Here is a 21,089-nt window from a genome sequence, read left to right on the forward strand (position 1 = left end):
CCTGTTTGGCATGCCAGTAGCAAAAGTCTTGACTGGCAGGCAGGTGGTGGCTGCACAAGGCATGCTTGGGCTGCTCATCAAACCAGCCTCCTGATTGGAGGAGTGTGTGCCATCAACGACTGAATCATCACAGTGTGTCATTTTAAAAAAACTGTTTAAATTAAAAAAAACCCTTAAGACATGCAAAGCCATACCGCAGACAGTTGAGTGATACTACCGTGTAAGGATGGGAAGTGATAGAGAAGAGGCATGGTTCTTATCAATGTATTTGGAACAGTGACTCCGTTGGGCAGGAAGGGAGGTGCAAGTGTAGAAGGGAGTTCAGGGAGGCTCGGTGCTCGGTAGGTATGTTTGTATTTAACCTGGATCTTGGGTACACGGGTACTCATGTTATCATCTATCATTCAGCCTTCCTGTGTCGGAAATATTTCACAAGAATCTTTGTGTAAATCCTCACCGCTATCTCAGAGTCTTCCAGTTTCTTACTTAACCATCTTTAGGGCCTTTTAAAGCATTACCTTGGAGTCCTGGATAAGAGCAAACACGCAGACACCCAAATCCATTGTCAGCGTGTCAATTCCAACTCGTAAGGCTCCCATATAGGGTGGGTTTCCAAGGCTGCAGATTCTTACAGTCACCGAATGACTGTGGTAAGCAACCCAATCCTAAATGGACAAGAATGTGCCAATAGCTTGTCTTTCACTATGATCAAAAATATTTACCTAATTTCCGCCATCGGAGGAGCAGGGAGCAAGCTGAGGGCATTAAAAAGGTGTCCACATTGTTCTGGCACTAGAAGCTAACATTAGAGCCTTGTATGAGCTTTAGAGAGGGCTGCATAAACCAAAAAAGTCTGCAAACCTGTGTTTAGTGCTTTAAACTGAGCCGCCCGTCACAATTCTAAATACAGTTCCTTAAACATAGGAGGCAGGCATATTCAGCAATGTCATCTTTGCTGCTCAATGCACTTGTTAAAAAAAGAAGACAAAGATACATTACGGATAAATGAGAGATTTCCAAAAATGTGTGTATCTCATCTTTATCACCTCCAGGATGTTAGACGGGTGCTTCACCTCACCTGCTACACGCGCTGCAGTTTGCAAAAGAAGGAGAGTACGGAAACAGAAGAACAGAGCAATGGAAGGGGAGCGGACCCTGCCCCTCTGCTGCTCACTGGGGGTCACCAACAACGTCCCTGCTGGCCGCCTCAGTCCCACTACCACCCTGGCTCTCTAGAGTACTGGGCCCGCTCCCAGAAACACACTTTGCTCAATTCTTTCCCCACACCTCCTTTACAGTCTTTCTGGATTAGCTCCTGTTCAAGGCATCTGTGTGTACCTACAACGACATATGCTCCTCTACCTGGAACCCAAGTGGCATAGCAGGTTAAGCATAGGGTCAATGGTTCAAATCAACCAGCTACTCTGTAAGAGAAAGATGAAGCTCTCTACCCCCATAATTGCTGTCCAGGACATGTGAGTGTTGACGTCTTTACAAATTGAAGAACTTTAGAGAAAAAAGTATACAAAATTACACAAACGTAGGTACTATGTGGCCTTTGCCCTTGGCCCTCGGTTAAGAATCCTTGGTCTGACACTTCCGCATGATGTTGGTACATAGAGCTGGCCAAACCAGAACAGACTCACTGGGAGGCTGACACCAAGTACCCACCAAAGGGGTGATCTACTAGCGATCACACTGAACTTGCCAACAGAGGCTTGCCAAGCAGCCCTAGGCTTCAGACAGCTCCCTGCTCAGCCACCGTCAGGTGCCCTTTCTGAGACATGGCAAATCTGTGCTGTGAACCTCTCTGACCTAATCTCTGCACCTCAATTTCTGACCTTCTGCGATAAGAAAACCAGTTAAGTATATTAACTTACATACTTATATATTAACTTCTTCCTTGAGTTCTGTGAGTCACCCCAGCAAATTAACAAACCCCAGGGCGATATCCTCTTACCTTGTAAGGCCCAACCCAGCCTGCATCACTAGGGAGCGAGAAAGGGGGCTGTGTGGGTGGCTGGTGTCAGAAATGATGGAGATGTGCGTGGGTGGACATAAGACTGCTTTCTGCCTCCTGGGAATTGACTAAACCGATTCTCATCCACAAAAGGATTGTTGTTGGTCCCCACCTGAGAAAGGGGCTCTGCACAGGGGAGTATGAGTGAGTGAAAGGGGGGGTGGGAGGTCCTAGAACTAGAGCTACTTTATCCTCGTGGTGACTCCAACTGAGTGGATAAGGGAATTAAACTTGCATGAGAAAGAAGAGTGTGTAGGCTTTTAAGTGACAATGCAAGGCCCAGGAAAGAAAGGTTACAAGAGGAGAAATGATTTATTCAGCAACTGATGAGGGGCTAAGGTACCAAGCCCAAAGACACAGATGATTCAGACACGGACCATGGCAGCAGCTCCAAGTAGAACTGACAGCACACAGAGAAGGAATGCCATCAGAAATGGACGACTGAAGAGAATGTGAACCATCGCCAAAAGTGATGCCGTGTAAGGTGGCCCTCTACACCAGTCTTACCTGCGGCCTGGTCCTGCTTCAGTCATGTCCAACTCCCTGAGATCCTCCTTGCTTGCTGCCTGTCGCTCCACACAATGCAGGTTCCAGGAGGGCAGGGCTTCGCTCACCACCGCACTGCCCTCCTTCAGCACTGCCCCTCATCCACACCAAGTCCACCGTCATGTTCGCAGGAGAAGCAAACACATGGACTCGTGGACACACAAGGGAAACAACTTTACGAAAGGCTCAGAGCATCATGCATCGCCCAGTCTTTTCAGCTTAAAAATCTCGGTTTCGGCAGACTCTGGTGAGTCTTTTAATACCATTATTTTCACGGAGTAACTATCAGTCCAGAAGCGTTTTATTTCAACAAAGTGGGGATCGCAGGTGAGGAAGGAAAAAGGCACCACATGAAGACGATGTTGAGTCAAAGGGCGTGTGCCTCGGTGCGCTTGCTTGTCTAGTCTGGGAGACACTCGAACTGGCGGTATCTGCAGAAAACGGTCCTTGGGAAGCTGCCCCGAGTGAGAAGGGCTAAGTGCCTCCTGAGGGCATTTAAGTTTTCACTGAGACACGGAGGGTGGGTATCATTGGGGGGCTGGGGAGGTGCTCCGTTCAGGGGCTGCCCTCCATCTCATAAGCAACACAAACCCTAATACCCTTGTCAACAAAGATGACATTCCACAACTGCAGCGAAGAAAAACCGCAGACATGGAGATGACCAGGCTGAAATCCAACTCTTAAACAAGAACACAACAGATGGGATGATGAACTGATAGTCTAACAGTGAGCAGAAGGGGCGTGTCGCTGGAAAGTGAACAGACTAAATAAACACAATTATTAAATTGAATACACTTTTTGAGTAGTTACAGGCTCTTTCCTGTGCCAAAGACCTTGTCACATAGACGCGGGGGTCCTCAAACTGCAGCCCGTGGGCCACATGCGGCCCACCGAGGACATTTATCTGGCCCACTGGGTGTTTTAGTACCGTTGTTTTTTACTTCAAAATAAGATATGTGCAGTGTGCAAAAGAATTTGTTCATAGTTTTGTTTTTGTTTTTATAAAACTATAGCCCGGCCCTCCAGCAGGTCTGAGGGACAGAGAACTGGCCCCTGTTTAAAAAGTGTGAGGACCCCTGACATAGAGCATCTTAACACTAAAGTACTCTTAAAGGTTGAGGACACTGCTCTGGCCTCAGAAGAGATGCAATGCGGGAGAGAAAAGCCAGCATCTAAAGGTAGTTGAATAACTAAGTAGACTTGCTAACTTCCTTTATACCGACACAGGACCACGTTACCCAGAACGCTCCGTAATGTCTTTAAGGTTATACTGCAGCCACATCTTCAAAGACCAGAAGCATTTTCTTGAACTCCTCTTTGGATGGTAACAGAACGATTCTGTTTAGTTATGAGAATAACTGTCTTTTTTACCATCTCCGCCTCCTTTATGTGGCCTATATGCATGTGTTCTTATGGGATGCGACTAATTAATATAAACTATATGTAATCTGACCATTTAGCCTTTGAATTGGTCTCACTTAAAGTAGTAAACAAAAGAATATTTTAATCACTTCTTTACATTTCACAGATCTAAGAGCATCATGTCTTGAGAACATCTGTAAGATGCGGAATAGCTCAGTGTGATTTTGATCAGCAGAATGGGTCTTATGCACCGACGCACATCTTCTCTGCGCTCTGATTTCGCTCTGTTTGTCCCCATCAAGCATAAAGGTTGAAAATTAGCTCAACTGAAGGCACGTTAAGAAGGCACTTGCATTTAGAGTATAAGGTCCCACGCTTGTTTGGCCTACTGTCCTTTCCAGAAAACAAAAACAACCAAAAACCCTCAGTGCCTCACCTCTGGCCATTAAAATCTGTATACTATACCCAACAATCAAAGATAAATATGCAGGGATTTGATTTTACAGTTGCTCCTGGATCACTGCAGCACCCCCAAAGAGGGACTGGTACTGGCCACGTTGGGAAACGCTGATGTGGAGTCTCATTTAATTGCGGGGTCGCTATGAGTCAGCACTGACTTGACGGCAATGAGTTTGATTTTGTTAGTCCTCCTGACCACTTGGATATGTGATTACTATCATCCCTGTTTAATAGACAAGGATACAAACCCTTTACCCTAATTCCTTAACATTTAAAACGTTATATACTAAAGCACCAGGCTCAATCTCCCTGGTTCCAAGGCTAAACCTGACCCTTATAATTTGTTAGCATGCTCTTAAATATCCCCACAATTTACTTATTAAGACTTACAGTGCCGTGTGCATATGTTTATAGACTTGGTATTAAGGTAACAGATGGGCATTGGCCTCTATTCAAGCACTCCCTAAATGCAAAAGCACTTTGTTCTATTAAATTAGCATTCCAAGATGCTCACTGAAGCCAAATGGGTGCATAAGCAAATGTGAAGAAATCTGATGGTGTCCGGCTATCAAAAGATATAGTGTCTGGGGTCTTCAAGGCTTGAAGATAAACAAATGTCCATCTAGTTGAGAAGCAACAAAGCCCACATGGAAGAAGCACACCAGCCTGTGTGATCGCAAGGTGTCGTTAGGAACAGGTATCAGGCAGCAAAGAACAAAAAAATAATATCATTGTGAATGAAGGGGAATGTGAAGTGGAGACCCAAAGCCCATTTGTAGACAATTGGACATCCTTTTACACAGGGTCACAATAAAGAGACGAGCCAGTCAGGGTGCAGTATAGCACCGTTGAAACATATAACTTTCCTTTAGTTCTTTAATGCTTCCTCCCCTCCACTATTATGACCCTAATTCTACCTTACAAATCTGGCTAGACCAGCCAGAGGATGTACATGGGTACAGATAAGAGCTGGAAACAGGGAATCCAGGACAGATAAACCCCCCAAGACCAATAATGAGAATAGCGATACCAGGAGGATAAGGGGAAGGTGGAGAGAGATGTTGACAGTGTAAGACATGACAAAATAATAACAATTTATAAATTATCAAGGGTTTGGGAGGGAGGGGTCAAGGAGGGGAGAAATGAGGAGCTGATACCAAGGGCTCAAGTAGAAAGAAAATGTTTTGAGAATGATGAGGCAACATCTGTACAAATGTGCTTGATACACTGGATGGATGGATGGTGATGAGTTGTTCTAGCCCCCAAATAAAATGATTTTTTTAAAAGTTATAGTTCCAGCTTAAATGCTTATCTGATGATAGTTGGAGAGTCCTTTAAACATGATTTCAATAATGTATGTCAAAATGCAGCTCATGGCCCACTTGCATCAGAATCCACTGACATACTTGTTGAACAGACATTAAAAGACAATCTTTAGATGGGTCCCTAGAAATTTGTTAACAACTAAAGGGAAATTTGAAAATCCTTCCAAAGCTATTTGAAATTTCATATTTCACAAAATCATATATCTCATTGAGTGTGCTTTTGGATCAGGGAGCGTGAGACAAAATTATAAAATCATATAATCTCTTTGAAGGTATTCCTTGGATTTTCACAATTCCTACCATTGGTCTCCTGGGAATAAGCAAAGTAGCAAAGGACAAGTACTATTTGAGATAGGAAAAAACATTGATTATATGGTATCTCATTAACCACTACTCAAGAAAACTCTGTCATTAGGAGGTAGGTTACATACCTTTTTCGCAGCTGGGGTAACTGGTGCTGGAGAATCAGAGCAGCCAACCTGAAGCCTTCTAGCTAAAGATAGTAGACATGACACGCCCTGCCTTTTCTAGCTCATTATATTTTCTTTATTCTATAATACAGAATCTACATCACAGGAATTAAGGAAAATGACCTTACAAAGATATAACAGAAAAATTAAGGTTTACTTTGCCAAACCTATACTTAGACCAATGGAGCTCTGGTGGTGTAGTAGTTACATGTTAGGCTATTAATTACAAGGTCCACAGTTCAAAACCATCAGCAGCTCCTAGGGAAAAGGAGTGAGCTTTCTACTCATCAACCGTTATAGTCTGGGAAACCCATAGGAGGCCAGTATGAATCAGCAGTGACTTGATGGCATTGAGTTTGTTCATCCAGTCAATTCAGACCTACAGCAATGCTATAGGAAAGAGTAAACAGTACCACGTGGTTTTCAAGGATGTAAGTCCTTGTAGAAGCAGACTGTCTTTCTCCTTCAGAGCAGCTCATGGGTTTGAACAGTAAGACTTTTGGGGTAGCAGTCTAATGCTTAACCCACTGCACAACCCACCAAATGATGCAAAATTTTGTCAATAAAGAATTTTATGTAATAAAACTGCCCAAGTCTCTATATCTGTTATACGAGCAACCTTATAACTTATCAGCAGACTAATCTGCAGCTCATCCTTCAGTCCACCAACCCTGTATTAACATGACCTAACAGAAATCTAGGCCCACCATTCTGTTTAGCACCACCTGCAGGATAACCAGCCACCTTCAAGTACACTCTGACTCAAGACCGCCCCGTGTGTGCGAATGGAGCTATGCTCCAGTTTTCAATGCTGATCTTTCAGGATTATCAGGCCTTTCTTCCAGGTGCTTCTGACTGGACTGAAACATCCAACACCTTTTAGTTAACCCTTTGCACCAGTTTTCAGGATAGCAAAGCCATTTTCCTCAACTATGTAAACACAAAGAATAATAGACCGGGCTCTGAGTAAACCAAGGCGAAATCTTGGCTTGTCAGTAACTTAACAGAGGGCTCTAATCCTGGAGAATTTACATGAGATCTGTGCACTGAATCTGGTATTGCCAGCAAAGGGCTTGAACTCTGAACAAGACCAAGGGCGTTTTTTTCCCTCTGTTTTGGGGAACTGGATGTCCCACACTTTCTAAACTAGCTCTGATTAGAAGTTTGACCCAAAAGAGAGCTAAGCTTGACTACTGAGCTCAAACTAAGTGTCTTGAAATATTGGGAGGTGCTTGGGAAGGGTGGGTCCTTTGGAATTCAGCATTAGATTGTGTGAGGGGAGGTCAGCCCTCAGGGAATAGTCCACATCAAAGTGCAAAGTGCAGATACTATCACAGTTAAAACTAAATATTCATATACAGCATTCAAAAGTACCTCATCATCATTAGAGATTTTACTTCTGCTCAATGTCCTGCCTGTCTCATCACGCCTTCTGATGTGTGTGCTCCTAACGAAGATAAACGCAAGGAGCAGGCAGGAAGAGGAGGGGCTGGGTGACAACCCTTAAAATAACAGTAATCATTAAGTACTGAGCCTTTCACTAGTAGTTTACAAGACCTAGAGAACAAAATGTTTATTTTCCATTTAAAATAATAAGGTAGACAGAGATATTAGATTTGCGTGGATAAAAAAAGGTGCCTGAGAGATACTGTTAAACCAAAAAGAAAATGGTCGTCACATAACAGTACTCAGGAGAAAAGCTTATTCTTGTAAAACATTATGTACCTACCTATGAATCGATATATATGCAACATGATGTCACTGCTATTGTGTTGGGCTTCTCAAGACTCCCCCAGGTTTGATGATTCACCAGGAGAACACACAGGATTCAGTATATATATAGTTTGCAGTCAGAATTTATTATCGTGCCAAGATACAAAGCAAAACCAGCAAAAAGACAGAGCAAGCAGCAGAGCTGGAAAAAACCAAGTATACGATTCCAAGGGTCCACTCCAAGCCAAGTCACACACACCCCGAGCCAGCTCTCATCAACTCCAACTAACTCATGGTGACCCCAAGGGTGTCTGAGTAGAACTGTTCTCCGTAGGCTTTCTGACATAGTTTTATTGTTCCAATCTGGCCGATAAACACATGTGGGGTTAATTGAAGGACAGAGGGATAAACGGCTCGGTGAGCCTCGTCTTTCTAGTTCCCGGGTCTCTTGCTTTGTGATGGTCGGACCAGGGTGCAGATGCCTTAGCAGTTCCCTGCTTCAGCTGACAAGGCTCACTTCCTACAAGACATTCCCAAGGAGAAGCTGCATGGGCCTACCCTGATGCAGCCTTGGGTGCTGGAGCAGCCGTGTGGAGACCCCTGCCAGTGCTGAGATGTTTACACATTCACTGACTCGGCCTTCCTCCTGCAGTTGGCATCATAGTGTGTGTTTTATAAGATGGAGGAGGACTCTGTGGATTGGTGTCAGACATATGGGTTAATGTTGGACTTGTGGGTTTGGGCAGCACTGGGTTGGGATGTTTTCTTAATGTGCACTTAATCTTTATATAAAACTCTCTCTTATACATGAGTTTCTGTGGATTTGTTTCTCTAATGTACCCAGACTAACAGTTTCCAATAACTGCCATCTTCCGGAAGTAGACTGCCAGGTCTTTCTTGTGTGGCGCTGCAGGATGGAACCAAACCACTGACCTTAGTTATGCCAAGAGGAAACCATATGTCACTGAGAAACTGGAGTCACACAAACAAAAAAAACCTACTGCCACTTAGCTGACTCCAATTCATGGCAGCCTTAAAGAGGATTTCTGAGATTATACATCTTTATGGGAACAGGCACCTCATCTGTTTCCCTCAAAGGGCCTGCTGAGTTTGAACCACCAATCTTGAGGTTAATAGCCCAAAGTGAACCCACAGCCACCATAGGAGGCTCTTTGAAATCACATAACAAAAACCAGATCCACTGCCACTGAGTCAATGGGAACTCAAGGTGACCCTGTAAGACAGAATGGGCCTGACCTTGTGAGTGTCCAAGACTGTAACCCGTTAAAAGAATAGAAAGCCCCATCTTTTTCCCACGGAACACCTGCTGGTTTCAAACTGCTGACCTTGCCGATCACAATGCAACTCAAGTCACTACGTCATCAGGGCTCCTTGGAGTCACACATCCCCCAAGAGTTATGAGGACACACATCAAATGTAGGTAAGGAGGTAATGTTTGGGGTGCTGGCTCTGCGTGGGATGTATAAAATTCCAGGGTCCCAGGAGGAAAGCAGGTGTCCCACATAAATCACCTTGCCCGTATAAACAGTTAAGGCCCAGTAAGTGACTCTTATCAGTTCTAAAAATTGGTGGTACCCTCCCCCATCCAAGGTCTCAAGTGATTGCCAAAGGTCAACCTTATAAGCAGACCCAGTTTTCTTCATAGCTCGTTGCTAGGGATATGATGAAAGCATTCAGCTGCTAAACGTTAGAGGATTAGGTTTGCCCAAGGATGCCTTGACAATCTACTTCTGAAAACAAACAAACAAACAAACGCAGGCATGGAAAGTCCTGTGGAGCACAGCTCTACTCTAAAACACATGGTCCTGTCATGTTCAAAAGTGACTTCATGACAACTGGTAGCAATGGCATGCTATACCAAGTCCCCTGCTCAGTCCTCACATTGCCCTTGAAATGCAAGTATGATCTGTATTTCACAAACGAACAAACAGAATCAGAGGGATGCTGAGTCCCATTAAGATATATTTGCTACTTAAACTATCTATTTTTTCTCACATTCTTTTATCCCAAACAGCCCCAGTGTAGTATTTATTCTCAAACTAAATACAACCATGAAAAAATATGGTGAACTGCCAAAATATCACCCACTGAGAGAGAAACCATTACCTTCAATTCTGATGAAACAGTTCAGTCACAAATTAGAATTTTGGGTTAGTCCATTAACAAAAGGTCAAGTGATTGCTGACTTCCTTCCAGTCCATCCCACATCCACTGCTACAGAACATGTTCCTCCCCTCGTCAACCACCTCTCAAGGCCTGCTCCCATTAGAAGACACTAAACCCAACGGTTAACGGAGCGCAGCGCTAGTCTGACACAGCTGCATCCCCATGGGTCGGAGTCAACACAACAGCCCTCAGTACCACTCCTTCTTCCACTGTGAAGTCCAAACTACCCCCGAGGCTCACGTCATCAGACACGCTGCTCTTCTAAAACCCATCTCCCATTCCCAGAGGGGAAAGCTACCTTCCAGCTCCACGCAGACCTCTTAACTGTCCTATTGAAAATGTCTTCTCCAGCACAATTCTATCAACACCTGACTCTTTCTTTTTTCCAAGTCTCTTTCAAGGGGAAAAATGGAAAAGTCAAACTGGAAGGGAAGACCATTCAATAGACTTTTTCTATCAAAGAATGTACACTGAGAACATAATTGCTGGATCTAGGCAATGGGCCATGTAAATAAGCACTGAACATTATAAAGCATATTTAAAATAACCTTCAAAGCCCCATACTCTGTCAAACTGAGTCCTCCCAGTGAGTGGGTTCAGAGCCACAGTAACCGGATTGGGCAGAGTAGAACTTCCCCTCCAGGGTTTCTGAGACTGGAAATCTTGATGGACATAGAACGCTTCACTTTTCTCTCCTGAAGTGGTGCTGGTTTTGAACTGCTGATCTTCAGGTTAGTGGCCTAATGAGTGACCCACATTGCAACGCTGACACTATTTGATGAAAGCACTAATTGTAGGGCAGAGCCCGATAGGTAGCCATCTGCAAATCAATCTTTGACTTATGTATGCCTTAGGGATCAGAATGTTAATTTTCGACTTCTTTACTTATATACAGAACACTTTCAGACACAGTCAGGTATGCTATGCATGTAGAGAAAATACAAACAAGATACATAAATAGCCATGTGCTGGTGGTAACTGATTTCTTAACAGAATAGTGGTCACTGTCATCTCCAGAGCTTTCCGTCGAGTTTTGATGCAAAGGCAAGAATGCACAACTGTGTCCTGACTGTCACACGAACGAGGGCAACCTAAGGTACACCTCCATTCTGGAGCTTTTAAAATATGAGGGAAAAAATGTTTGTTTTAGAAATGATGAAAATGTATGGCTTTCAGAAAGTACAAAGTCATCAACTTCTCGAGAATGTACACACTAGACGAAAATGGGCCAAGAACAAATATCTACAGCAGAAAATAGTTCTTCTCTTTTTAGTTCAATGCTAGATCAATATCATCGCCCAGCATGAATTCATTTCAGCTTTTGTCAAACCCCAATCTGATCCTGCCAGTCCCCTTTGAGTATTCCCTCTACACCCAAGTCCTCCATGACGCCAATTAGAGCCGGCAGGAGGAGAAGCAGGCTGCCTGCAGTGCTTTCCTCAAAGAAGCTATTCTTTGTTCCCCTGGTACCTGCAGTATCTTCTTAGACAAAACCTCCAGAACCTACCCAATTTGAGCTGTGGACAGAGGCAGCAAGCTTCTTAGGAAGAGGATCATACCACTCAAGATAATTCCTAGACAGATGATTCCAGTAGAACCACACTTAAACAATAAAGCGTGTTTCTTAGCCTTTTAAAATTGTTTTGGTGGAAAAACCCAATTTTCAAAAGGCCTAATTTTTATTCAGTTCCATAAATATTAACTCAATGCTGACCATGTTGAGACCAGTGCTTGGTGTGAGGATAAAACCCCGTGAGGAGGAGGTTTCTATAGGCCTCAGGCGCTCACCCAGTGGAATGGGAAAGAAAAAGTCATACACGAGGCAAAGTTCAGTACTTCATTTGTTTTCTAGGTTTAATCTAGACCTCTGTTTCTTGTCTTTCTCCAAGTTTCTAAGGAAAGGCTACAAGAACAAAGTCTCAAAATGTCAGCAATCTAAAAATTAAGTTGTCAACCTTTTCTCTGTACTGCAAATTACGAAAGAATTAGGGGTTTGGTGGCAATAGAAGCCTACAATTTAACCAATCATCCCAAGGTCTAAAACTGTACTACCAAGACTCTTTAACCCAGTGATCTGCAGGGTCTGGGATGTAATTCCAACTTCTCTGCTTTAGCCATTCTTTCCTTTGTTCTTCCCTTGCGATTGACTGTGATCTGGAAAGGTGACAGAGTTAAGTAATTGAGCACTACCCAGAGCTCATACTACGCACACACTCTCTCAGAAAAAAATGAATGACCACCATCGCCCACAGGAGAAAGAGACCGAATAATGAACACTTGCAGTTATTGTGGTTCTTCATTTCTTTCAGCCTACATTAAATTCTGCAATTACAGCATGAGTGTACTTCCTAGTTTCAGGATTTCAGTCTTCTTTTTACAATTTATTCCGCACAGGCTAGATGGTGCGTGCCTGTGGCAATCTCTGCACCAGATGTCTAAATCAGGATGAAAAGGTTAAACTCTATGATAACTTTCAACTATGCCAACATCAGTGGAAATAAAATTCCTCGAATCAATGCCGAAATTTTAAATTGTGAACCCCCTGGGTATTTTTTCTTTTTTCCATCACCAACTGCAATCAGATCACTTCAAAATTATTCAGAGAGAACACTGCCTGCTCAGAAATAATGCTTATCTTTATAGACACCAAATACTTTAAAAGGACATCTCAATGCGAGCAAGAATGCTTGTTAAGTACAAAAAGTGGTGAGAAAAATATTCACTTCAACCATAAAAATCAGAGAAGCTATTCCTGCTCTTTTGATAACTTTGCAATGGCCTCTTTTGAAGATTACCAGATTTTCCTGCAGAAAAGGAATCGTTAACTAGTTCACTTAAAAAAGAAACCCATCTTCTTGGGTCTCTGAGATACATTCTCGCTTGCAGTCTCGTCTTCTTTCTACCTTCCACTTCCCAGACAATACCTTACAGTGAAGTTTGCCTGGAGAAAAGAGTCTCAATCACACAGGAGGCTAAGTTAAAGCCAGCAAGATGCTCCAGGCAGTCTGGTTTGGCCTGCCCCACCCTGCTTCCATGGAGCCATAGTGATGTCACAACCAGGGCTGAGAAATGACCACTGCCCAAGTCCTCCTTGCTGAGCACAGAATTCCTTGGGGCCAAGGCAAATGAAGTGGCAGCAAATAGCAGAAGTCTCCAGGAGCCCCAGTTTCTGGTGAATCCCAACAAATCAGCAGCTAGCCAAATAGATAAACCGCTAAAAGAAAGAGCGGCTACAACTGCATCATTCAGAAACCCTGTAGCATGAAGTGGCGCTAAAGATACAGTTGATTCACGGCTGTCAATGTGGAGCTCATATGCAAAACTGGCCATCGTGAAAATGACATTCAAAAGGGAGCATTGCGGTGGGATATATAATGGAGCTGCGAGGAGCCAAGCATGACTTTTTTAGGACCACCTAAAAAAACTCCCTCCACGTTATAGTGAAAACTTTTATAGAAAAGAAACCAGCATTTATTTTTTTTAGCCTACTCTTCGAGTTATAGTTTTATTGACCAGGGCAATGTTTATTTTTTAATTTTAAGAAAATATGAACTTAAAAAATGTGTATAGTAACATAGAAGGAAATACCTACAAGTTCCTGCTACACTTGGTCCAAAAGAGGCGGACAGGTTCATGGTATCCCATCTCACCATATATGAATGCCTGCTGCTTTTCTACCTTATTAACCCCTTACTTAAGATCAACCAGTTTTAACAAAACCATTGTCCATTTAAAGCATGGCTCAAGTAAAAGGCAAATCTTTGACCTCATATTTCAATATTGGTCAAGTATAAAACTGACCAAAGCCCAAACACAGATCAAGAACAGACAAAAATACCTTTAAAGCAAGCATTCATACAGAAACTGACTTAAAAATTAAATTTAAATATTTCGCTAAGACACTGACCTCTGACCTGAAGCTTTGCAATCTGTTCCCTAAAAGGGGAAATTAAATAAACTGGGTACTTTCTTCCTGTTACTGAGAGATCAGTCACAAAACGGCATGCTCTGTTTTGCAAAAATTATGAGCCAAAGGGATATTAACTAGAAAGAGCTTAATGCAGTAACCTGTGCATTTGCCTTTTCTAAGCCATCAAAAACTTATCATGCAAATGAGAGTGTATCCTACTCGGCTATTTTATTTTCACTAAATTCAACACATTGAAGTCACACTTCTCCAATTTAGAATCCCCAAACACATACACACACAATAACATTTTTTATATTCCAATGAAAGTTTTAAAAATTTGATGCCAAAATGAACATGCAGCGTATTAAAAAAAAAAAAAGCCCTCTCTCAGCTAAGTTATAAATCACCTCCCAGTCCCCACAGCATGCTGAAGCTGGCTCTGTTGGCTCCTGTTCTTTAGGAAGAGTTTTCTGTTTAATTGATGCGATGGCCATGGCCCTCAGAAATAAGAGACCTTAAAAAAAAAAACTAAAATTCAAAAGAATGACATGGGGTGATGAGCGCCCCCTGAGAACCTAAACTGGGCCCCCCCCCAAAAGGAAAGCAAGAGGGCTGCAGAAGTGATTCTGCCAAAGCAATGACACCCCACATTTGCCCACGTCATGGGAGCCCTGCATTACCAGCACTGCTGGACCCTCGAACGATTTCCCAGCCGGCCTTCGGCGCGTAATTCATACCATATGTGCTCTTTATCATTCTATTTGTTCTGGAACCATCTCCTCTCAACTGTAACTCTGCGGCTGCAATTGGAGGAAAGCCCTTGGAAAACTTTGGGTCGGCAAATATAAAAAACATGATAGGAAAACTGTTCCCACCGCAGAGGACCTCAGTTACAATTTACTAAGTCGCCACACCCACCGCATTGCAGAAGCCTTGAACTTGCCGAGGAGGGGGGTGGGGACAGGCAAGCAGGGGGGTGGGGCGGGGGAGATTAGAGGGGCAATCCAAGAGAGCAAGCCCCTAAAGCCAGGAGCAAAACTCGCGCGGTGAGAGCCCCGGGCCTCCCAGCCCAGGGCCGCCTTCGCAGACACCTCACCCGCGGGGGGCAGTCCGAGGCACCCCGGGCTCCCGGAGAGCAGCTCCGCTTCCACCCGGGCCATCGGGCCGAGCCCGGGCGCCGCAGGCCTTTCCGCGGGGATGCTCTGCGCACCGGGGCGAGCGCGGAGGCGGCGGGGGCGAGGCCGCCACGCAGGTGTTCAGGCCCGGAGCCACCTCTTTAGTTCGGCCCTCCGAACCGGGCCGGGATGCGGGCGGCCGCGCCGCTCGTCCGGGGGCCGCTGCCCCAGTTCGGGGCGGGAGGGACCACGGAGGGAGGGAAGTTACATAAAAGCGGCGGCCCTGCTCCCGGCGGGGATGCTTTGTGCCGGGCGCACCTTAGCGGCCCGCCCGCGCCCGCGGTTCCCCCGGCGAGGCGCCCCCCGCCCGCCCGCCCGCCCGCGCGGCGCCGCAGTGTCGCCGCCGCCTCCCCCTCGCGCCGCACCTCCCTGCGGCCCAGGCTGCGCTGCGGGGAGGGGAGGCGGCCGCCGCAGCCCGGCTCGCCCGCGCCCCGCACCCCAAGAGTTAACTTAAAACATGGCGCCCCGAACGGAGAATTTGCAGAAATTACGGAGGGAGGACGCCGCCGGGGCAGAGGAGCCCTGCAGCTGGAGGCCGGCGGCCAGGTCCGCTGGGCGTCCGGGCGATGCTGCAGCGCGGCGGGGCGCCGCGGGCTGGCCGCCGGGCGGGGCGCGGGGCGGCCGGAACGGGCCGGGGGCCGGCGAAGCGGGGCGCCCGCGGTTTGGGCACTCGGGCGACTCTGAACCCGAACCACGCGTCCTACCGAGGGACGCGCGCCTAGACCCCCAGCCCGTGGACACGTCCTCCCTCCGTCAGTCCGAAACCGGAGACCCTCCCAGCTCCCCCGAATCCCAGGCACCGAAAAGTTACCTGGGACCCGCGAGCACTCGCGGCGAGCGCGGCGTGGGAAGTGGGGCGCCCGGTCGCCTCCTCTTTGCTGTGCGCAGGGAGCGCCGGCGGCAGCGCGGGGCCGGGCGTGGGGGGGAGGGCTGCTCGCCGCTCTCCGCCCCCCTTGCAGGAGCGACGGAGGCTGGCGGGCTGCGGCGGGGGCACACGCCCAGAGCCGCGCAGAGCCAGCCAGCCTCGGTCCGGACTTCGCCTCCAGATGCGGGGGAGGGGGACACCGCAGTCCTTTAAGGACAGTGACATTGTAACAGTGCTCGCCTTCCTGGCGCAGAGTCAGGCTTCAGGGGACAATGCCCCACACAGTTGTCATTAGCGATAGCCTCTGGATTTCCGATTAGAGAGTTTATTGCCCCTGTACTCCCCATCCCCTCCTCACTCATCCCTCCCAGACTGACACTCTCTCTCTCTCTCTCTCTCTCTCTCTCTCTCTCTCTCTCTCTCTCTCTCTCTCTCTCTCTCTCTCTCTCTCTCTCTCTCTCTCTCTCTCTCTCTCTCTCTCTCTCTCTCTCCTCTCTCTCTCTCCTCTCTCTCTCTCTCTCTCTCTCTCTCTCTCTCTCTCCTCTCTCTCTTCTCTCTCTTCTCTCTCTCTCTCTCTCTCTCTCTCTCTCTCTCTCTCTCTCTCTCTCTCTCTCTCTCTCTCTCTCTCTCTCTGTTGGTTTAGGGACTGCAGTGATTTTTTTTTTTAAGAAGAAAAAAATATCAAATTGGTGGTGTCTTGGACATGGTGAATGCTCAAGAAATATTCAGTTGACAGCCATTGAGTCATGCCAACTCATAGCGACCCTATAGGGCTGGGTAGAACTGCCTCTGTGAGTTTCTAAAACTGAAAGCCTCATTTTTCTTCCTGTGAGGAGCTGGTGGTTTCAAACTACTGACCTTAAGGATCTCAGCCCAACCTATAACCACTAGACCACTAAAAAGGCCTGAATTAATGATTGAGGGAAGAAGCTTCCTGTCTTTCAACAAGTCTACCCCCTCTCCTCCCTATTCCCAGCCCAAGACGGAGTCATTATGGATCAAAGTTTCCACCAGAGGAGCAAGAAGGGACTCACATGTAGGACTCCCTATGGGCGAAACAAACTTCTGGTCAAGGCACAATATCGATGCTGGTACCAAGGTACCACAGCTCCATCCCTTACTTAAAATGTTAAGGCCTTGTCCAAATAGCCCCATATTCACCCCCCTGGGAGTTCCTTTAGGGAGGAAAAAGATTTACAAAATTGTTGCATTTACTAATGGGTGTCAGTCATGTGATGCACATTAAAGATCTGACATCTGTGGAGACAGGGAGATTAGTGGATCTGGCTTGTTGGTGCGGCTTCTGGAAGCCAGGAGCGCAGCCTGTGTTTACAGATCAGGAAACTTTAATGGGGTTTGGGGGCAGAAAAGGAATCCTGTTGGTCCAAGTGAGTTAGATATTGGGCTTCTAATTGCAAGGTTGACAGTTCAAACTCCCCTCACATGTTGCCAGAGGAAAATGAGGCTGTCTGCTCTGGTAAAGATTTACTGTCTCGAAAACCCTATGGGGTCAAATGTGAGTCAGTAGGTTTGATTTGAGTTTGGATGGGAAAGAAAGTTGGAAAATCATTGTCACTGTATTGCTAGGGAGTTTATGGAACTGCATTCTATAGAAGAACTTCAGCTCCCTCCCCCTATTAAAAAATTGCCCTAGTAGTAGTAACCATGAATCATAGTAACCATGTAGGACAGCGTAGAGCTGCCCGATGGGGTTTCCCAGGCTACGCTCTTTAGGGGAACAGTCACATCTTTGTTCCCTAGAGCAGCAGATGGGGTCAGAATGCCAATCTTCCCATTTGCAGCCTAGCACTTAATCACTGCACCAACCAAGGCCCTTTCCCTAGAAGGTGAGCAGGCAGAGCATTTTTTGGTAACAGTTTTATTGGTACTTCATCCACATAAACAATTCGGTAGTTCAATCATATCAAGAAGAGCTGCGTAATCATTACCACAATCAATTTTAGAACATTTTCTTCATCCTTGTACTCATTGTTATTCGTGTGACTATTTTTTTTCAATTGTGCAAAGATATATACAACAAAACCTTCTCCAATTCAACAATTTCTACAGGTATAATTCAGTATCCTCGATTATACTCTTTATGCTGTATAGCCATTATTGATATCCCTCTCCAAATTTTGATACCACCATTAAAATAAACTCAATGCCCCCTAAACAAATACTCTTTAGGTAAGGAAGCATGAATTAAATCATGTTTTCAAAGAAATGACCTGGTGACACAGGTTTGAACAGGGGCAAATGCCTGGGAGCTGATAGGCAGAGACTATGGCACCATTCCATGTGCCAGAGGTAACAAGGGCCCAAACGGTCTTTGAAGTGACAGGTGTAGGTGACAGTTTAACTAATGAAAAAGGTTTGGGGATTGTGTGTATTACCTTCTGATGAGGGCGTCGAAGTGTTACTATAAAGTCCATTGCAATCCACAGCAACCCTATAGGGCACGAGCCCTGGCAGAGCAGTGGTGAAAGCATTTGGAGATGCTTCAGACCTGCCAGCTGCACTGGGAGGGGGTCTGCTTTTGCAGATGACAGCCTTGGAAACCCCACAGGGCGGCTGTATTCCATCCTGTAGAATCTCGGCGTCTCGTGCTTGTTTCGGCAGCACCCGTACTCAAATTACAACCACCGCCTCGCTGAATCTACCCCAGAGCAACACGGTAGGCTTAGTTGTTAAGTTTCCTCCCAGGACTTGAACCACTACCACTGCACTGCCACCAGGGCTCCTCAGGGTCACTGTGAGTCAGAATGGACTCTGTGGCAATGGCTATACAAATGTTAGAGACATAGGCAGTAACTCCCTGGGTAAAGCAAGCTTGCCTTAGAGACAACACAAGGTTTCGAGTTGGAACACTAACCACAAGGTCAGCAGTTTGAACCCACCAGCAGCTCGTAGAGAGACACATGACCTGAGGCTCCTGTAAAGATTTATAGCTTCAGAAACCTACAGGGGCAGCTCTACTTTGTTCTGCATGGTGGCTGTGAGTGGGAATTGACTCATAAGCAGTGTGTTTCATGGTTATATCACTTGCACTTTAATATTATGTAAATTTACTCCCACTTTGAAATGACTGAGCCAGTCCTTACTTGTAACAGAGTCTTCAACATAACCACATGTGCAGCTTTTAAATCATTTGGAAGGCTTTTCTTGCACTAAGACACCAAATTAAGCCCATTGCCACGGAATTGTTTCCGACTCTTAGTAACCGGATATAAGCTTTCCAGGCTATAAATCTTGATGGGAGCAGACACCCCTATCTTTGCCCCTGAGTGGCTGGTAGGTTTGAACTGCTGCCCCAGTACTCCAATGCCTACCAACAGCAATACCAGGGTTCCTATTCTTGCCCTAAAGTAAAACTATTTGAGAACTTTATGTACCCATCCTACCTCACCCGCAAATTAAACATAAATACACATTTAGGCAAATACCTCAGGAAACAGTACTGGATGCACATATATAACTACATATATGTATATGTTGTGTATATGGTCTGAGAATGACAAACGATTCTGTTGTGTGCACACAAAAACATCCTCCTTTAAAAGTGGATGGCTTGCAATAAACACTAAGTTGGCATCATCATTCAAAAGAAACAGATGGTATCACATTTTCATTCATTTTATTGCCTATTTTTGCTATCCTTTTTTTAATTGAAAGAAAACTGTTGTATACATGACTCATTAATCTTAGACTTTCTGGCACTGAATAAAATGCAGCAATACCACAGGAATAAGTGAGTTGACACCGTTGCTGCAGACAGGGCAAAGTTGTGATGACTTGGGACCCAGGAGGGTGCCTTGCTGTTAAACATAGAGTCTCTAAGAGTCCATTAGCAACAACATGAAAATGACTAGTATCTTGGGAGAAAATGGAAAAACAACAACAACAAAAAAAACCATTTGAAATACCAGCTAACTATCCTAATCTTCCAAGTTTTAAAAATCTGGCTAAAATTTTTGCTGCATAGTTCAAGAGTAAATTTGGAAAACAATTACAAGAAATCCTTTAAAGGCTTCACAAAGGCTGTCTGCTGTCCTGTTTTTGTTTTTCTTAGCACATGATAGATAAAAAAGAAACACACACATATCCTCCACCAGCAGCAACCACTACCCCTACCCCCTCCAAAATACCAACTGATGAGTAGAAAATAGCTCTCCCAATCATTGGCTGGCTTACACCCCAGTGATAACACTCACTTCTTTCCACCTTGTTAATGTCGTGCAGGAGCCCCACTCAGTCATCTCTGTCTCCCCACAGCGTCTCACTGGGTACATTGCAAGCAGGCACTTTGTATTTTTGTCAAAGGAATGAACAGATGTCAAATATTGAACTCAGCTGTCATTTGACTTTGAGAGTTCAGATTCCTTGTATGTAAAATAAGGGGCTATTTCTAAAATGTCTTAGGGCGCAGAAATACTAGAATTCTATAAAGTAAAAAGACGTTATCACATCCTGCTGCCTGCTGAGTAAAGGCAATCATGAAAAAGCTACCATTTAACTCTCATCAGGAAATAAAATAATGAACTCTTCCATATGGAAAGGAGAAAGTAACAAAATACAGTGGAAGGCAAGGTGACGATAAAATTGCAGTTGGAATCTGCTTTCTAAAGAGATTAACTTTGCCCTCTCTAGCTTACATTGTCAAAAATAAAGCCACCTGCACCCCCAAAGAATGCTTTATTTCTGCCAGTGTGTAACTCCTTTTGTGTGTGTGTGTGTAACACACCTGATGGTGCTTTTTTCCAGTAAACTGCAGTATAATGACTATGGAGAGAGGTAATCTTTTGTACTGTCCTAGAGTTAGTGCAGATCTGGCATCAAAATTCACTTCTTCAGATTACTAGTTAACTGTAGCTCTCGCACATCATATCGAGGGCTGTGCAAATATTAATCTACCACGTCATCAAACATGACAACAGAAGCATGAGCAGCACAGGCCAAATAAGTGGAACTTCATCAAAATCCACTCCTTCTGGTCAAAGAACTTTACCAGCAAAGTGAAAAGACAACCTAGAAATTAGGAGAATATTTTGGTTCAC

General features: G+C 45.2%; 1 protein-coding gene across 6 annotated transcripts in view; it reads right to left on the reverse strand.

The window, feature by feature from the left end:
• The window catches only part of EPB41L3 (erythrocyte membrane protein band 4.1 like 3), a 171,680-nt gene extending 155,542 nt beyond the window's left edge, over nucleotides 1-16,138 (reverse strand). For 2 of the 6 annotated variants that reach the window (XM_075533143.1, XM_075533142.1), the window contains exon 1: nucleotides 15,089-15,431. In XM_075533143.1, coding sequence (XP_075389258.1) covers nucleotides 15,089-15,152 — 64 coding nt within the window. In that variant the 5' untranslated portion in view covers nucleotides 15,153-15,431. Of the gene's footprint in view, nucleotides 1-15,088; nucleotides 15,433-15,978 lie in introns of those variants that run through there. The other 4 variants (XM_075533147.1, XM_075533146.1, XM_075533144.1 and 1 more) reach the window with 3 other exon arrangements.
• Between the last annotated feature and the right edge of the window lie 4,951 nt (nucleotides 16,139-21,089).

This window comes from Tenrec ecaudatus, chromosome 15, assembly GCF_050624435.1.
Source record: "Tenrec ecaudatus isolate mTenEca1 chromosome 15, mTenEca1.hap1, whole genome shotgun sequence".
Classification (NCBI taxonomy): domain Eukaryota; kingdom Metazoa; phylum Chordata; class Mammalia; order Afrosoricida; family Tenrecidae; genus Tenrec; species Tenrec ecaudatus.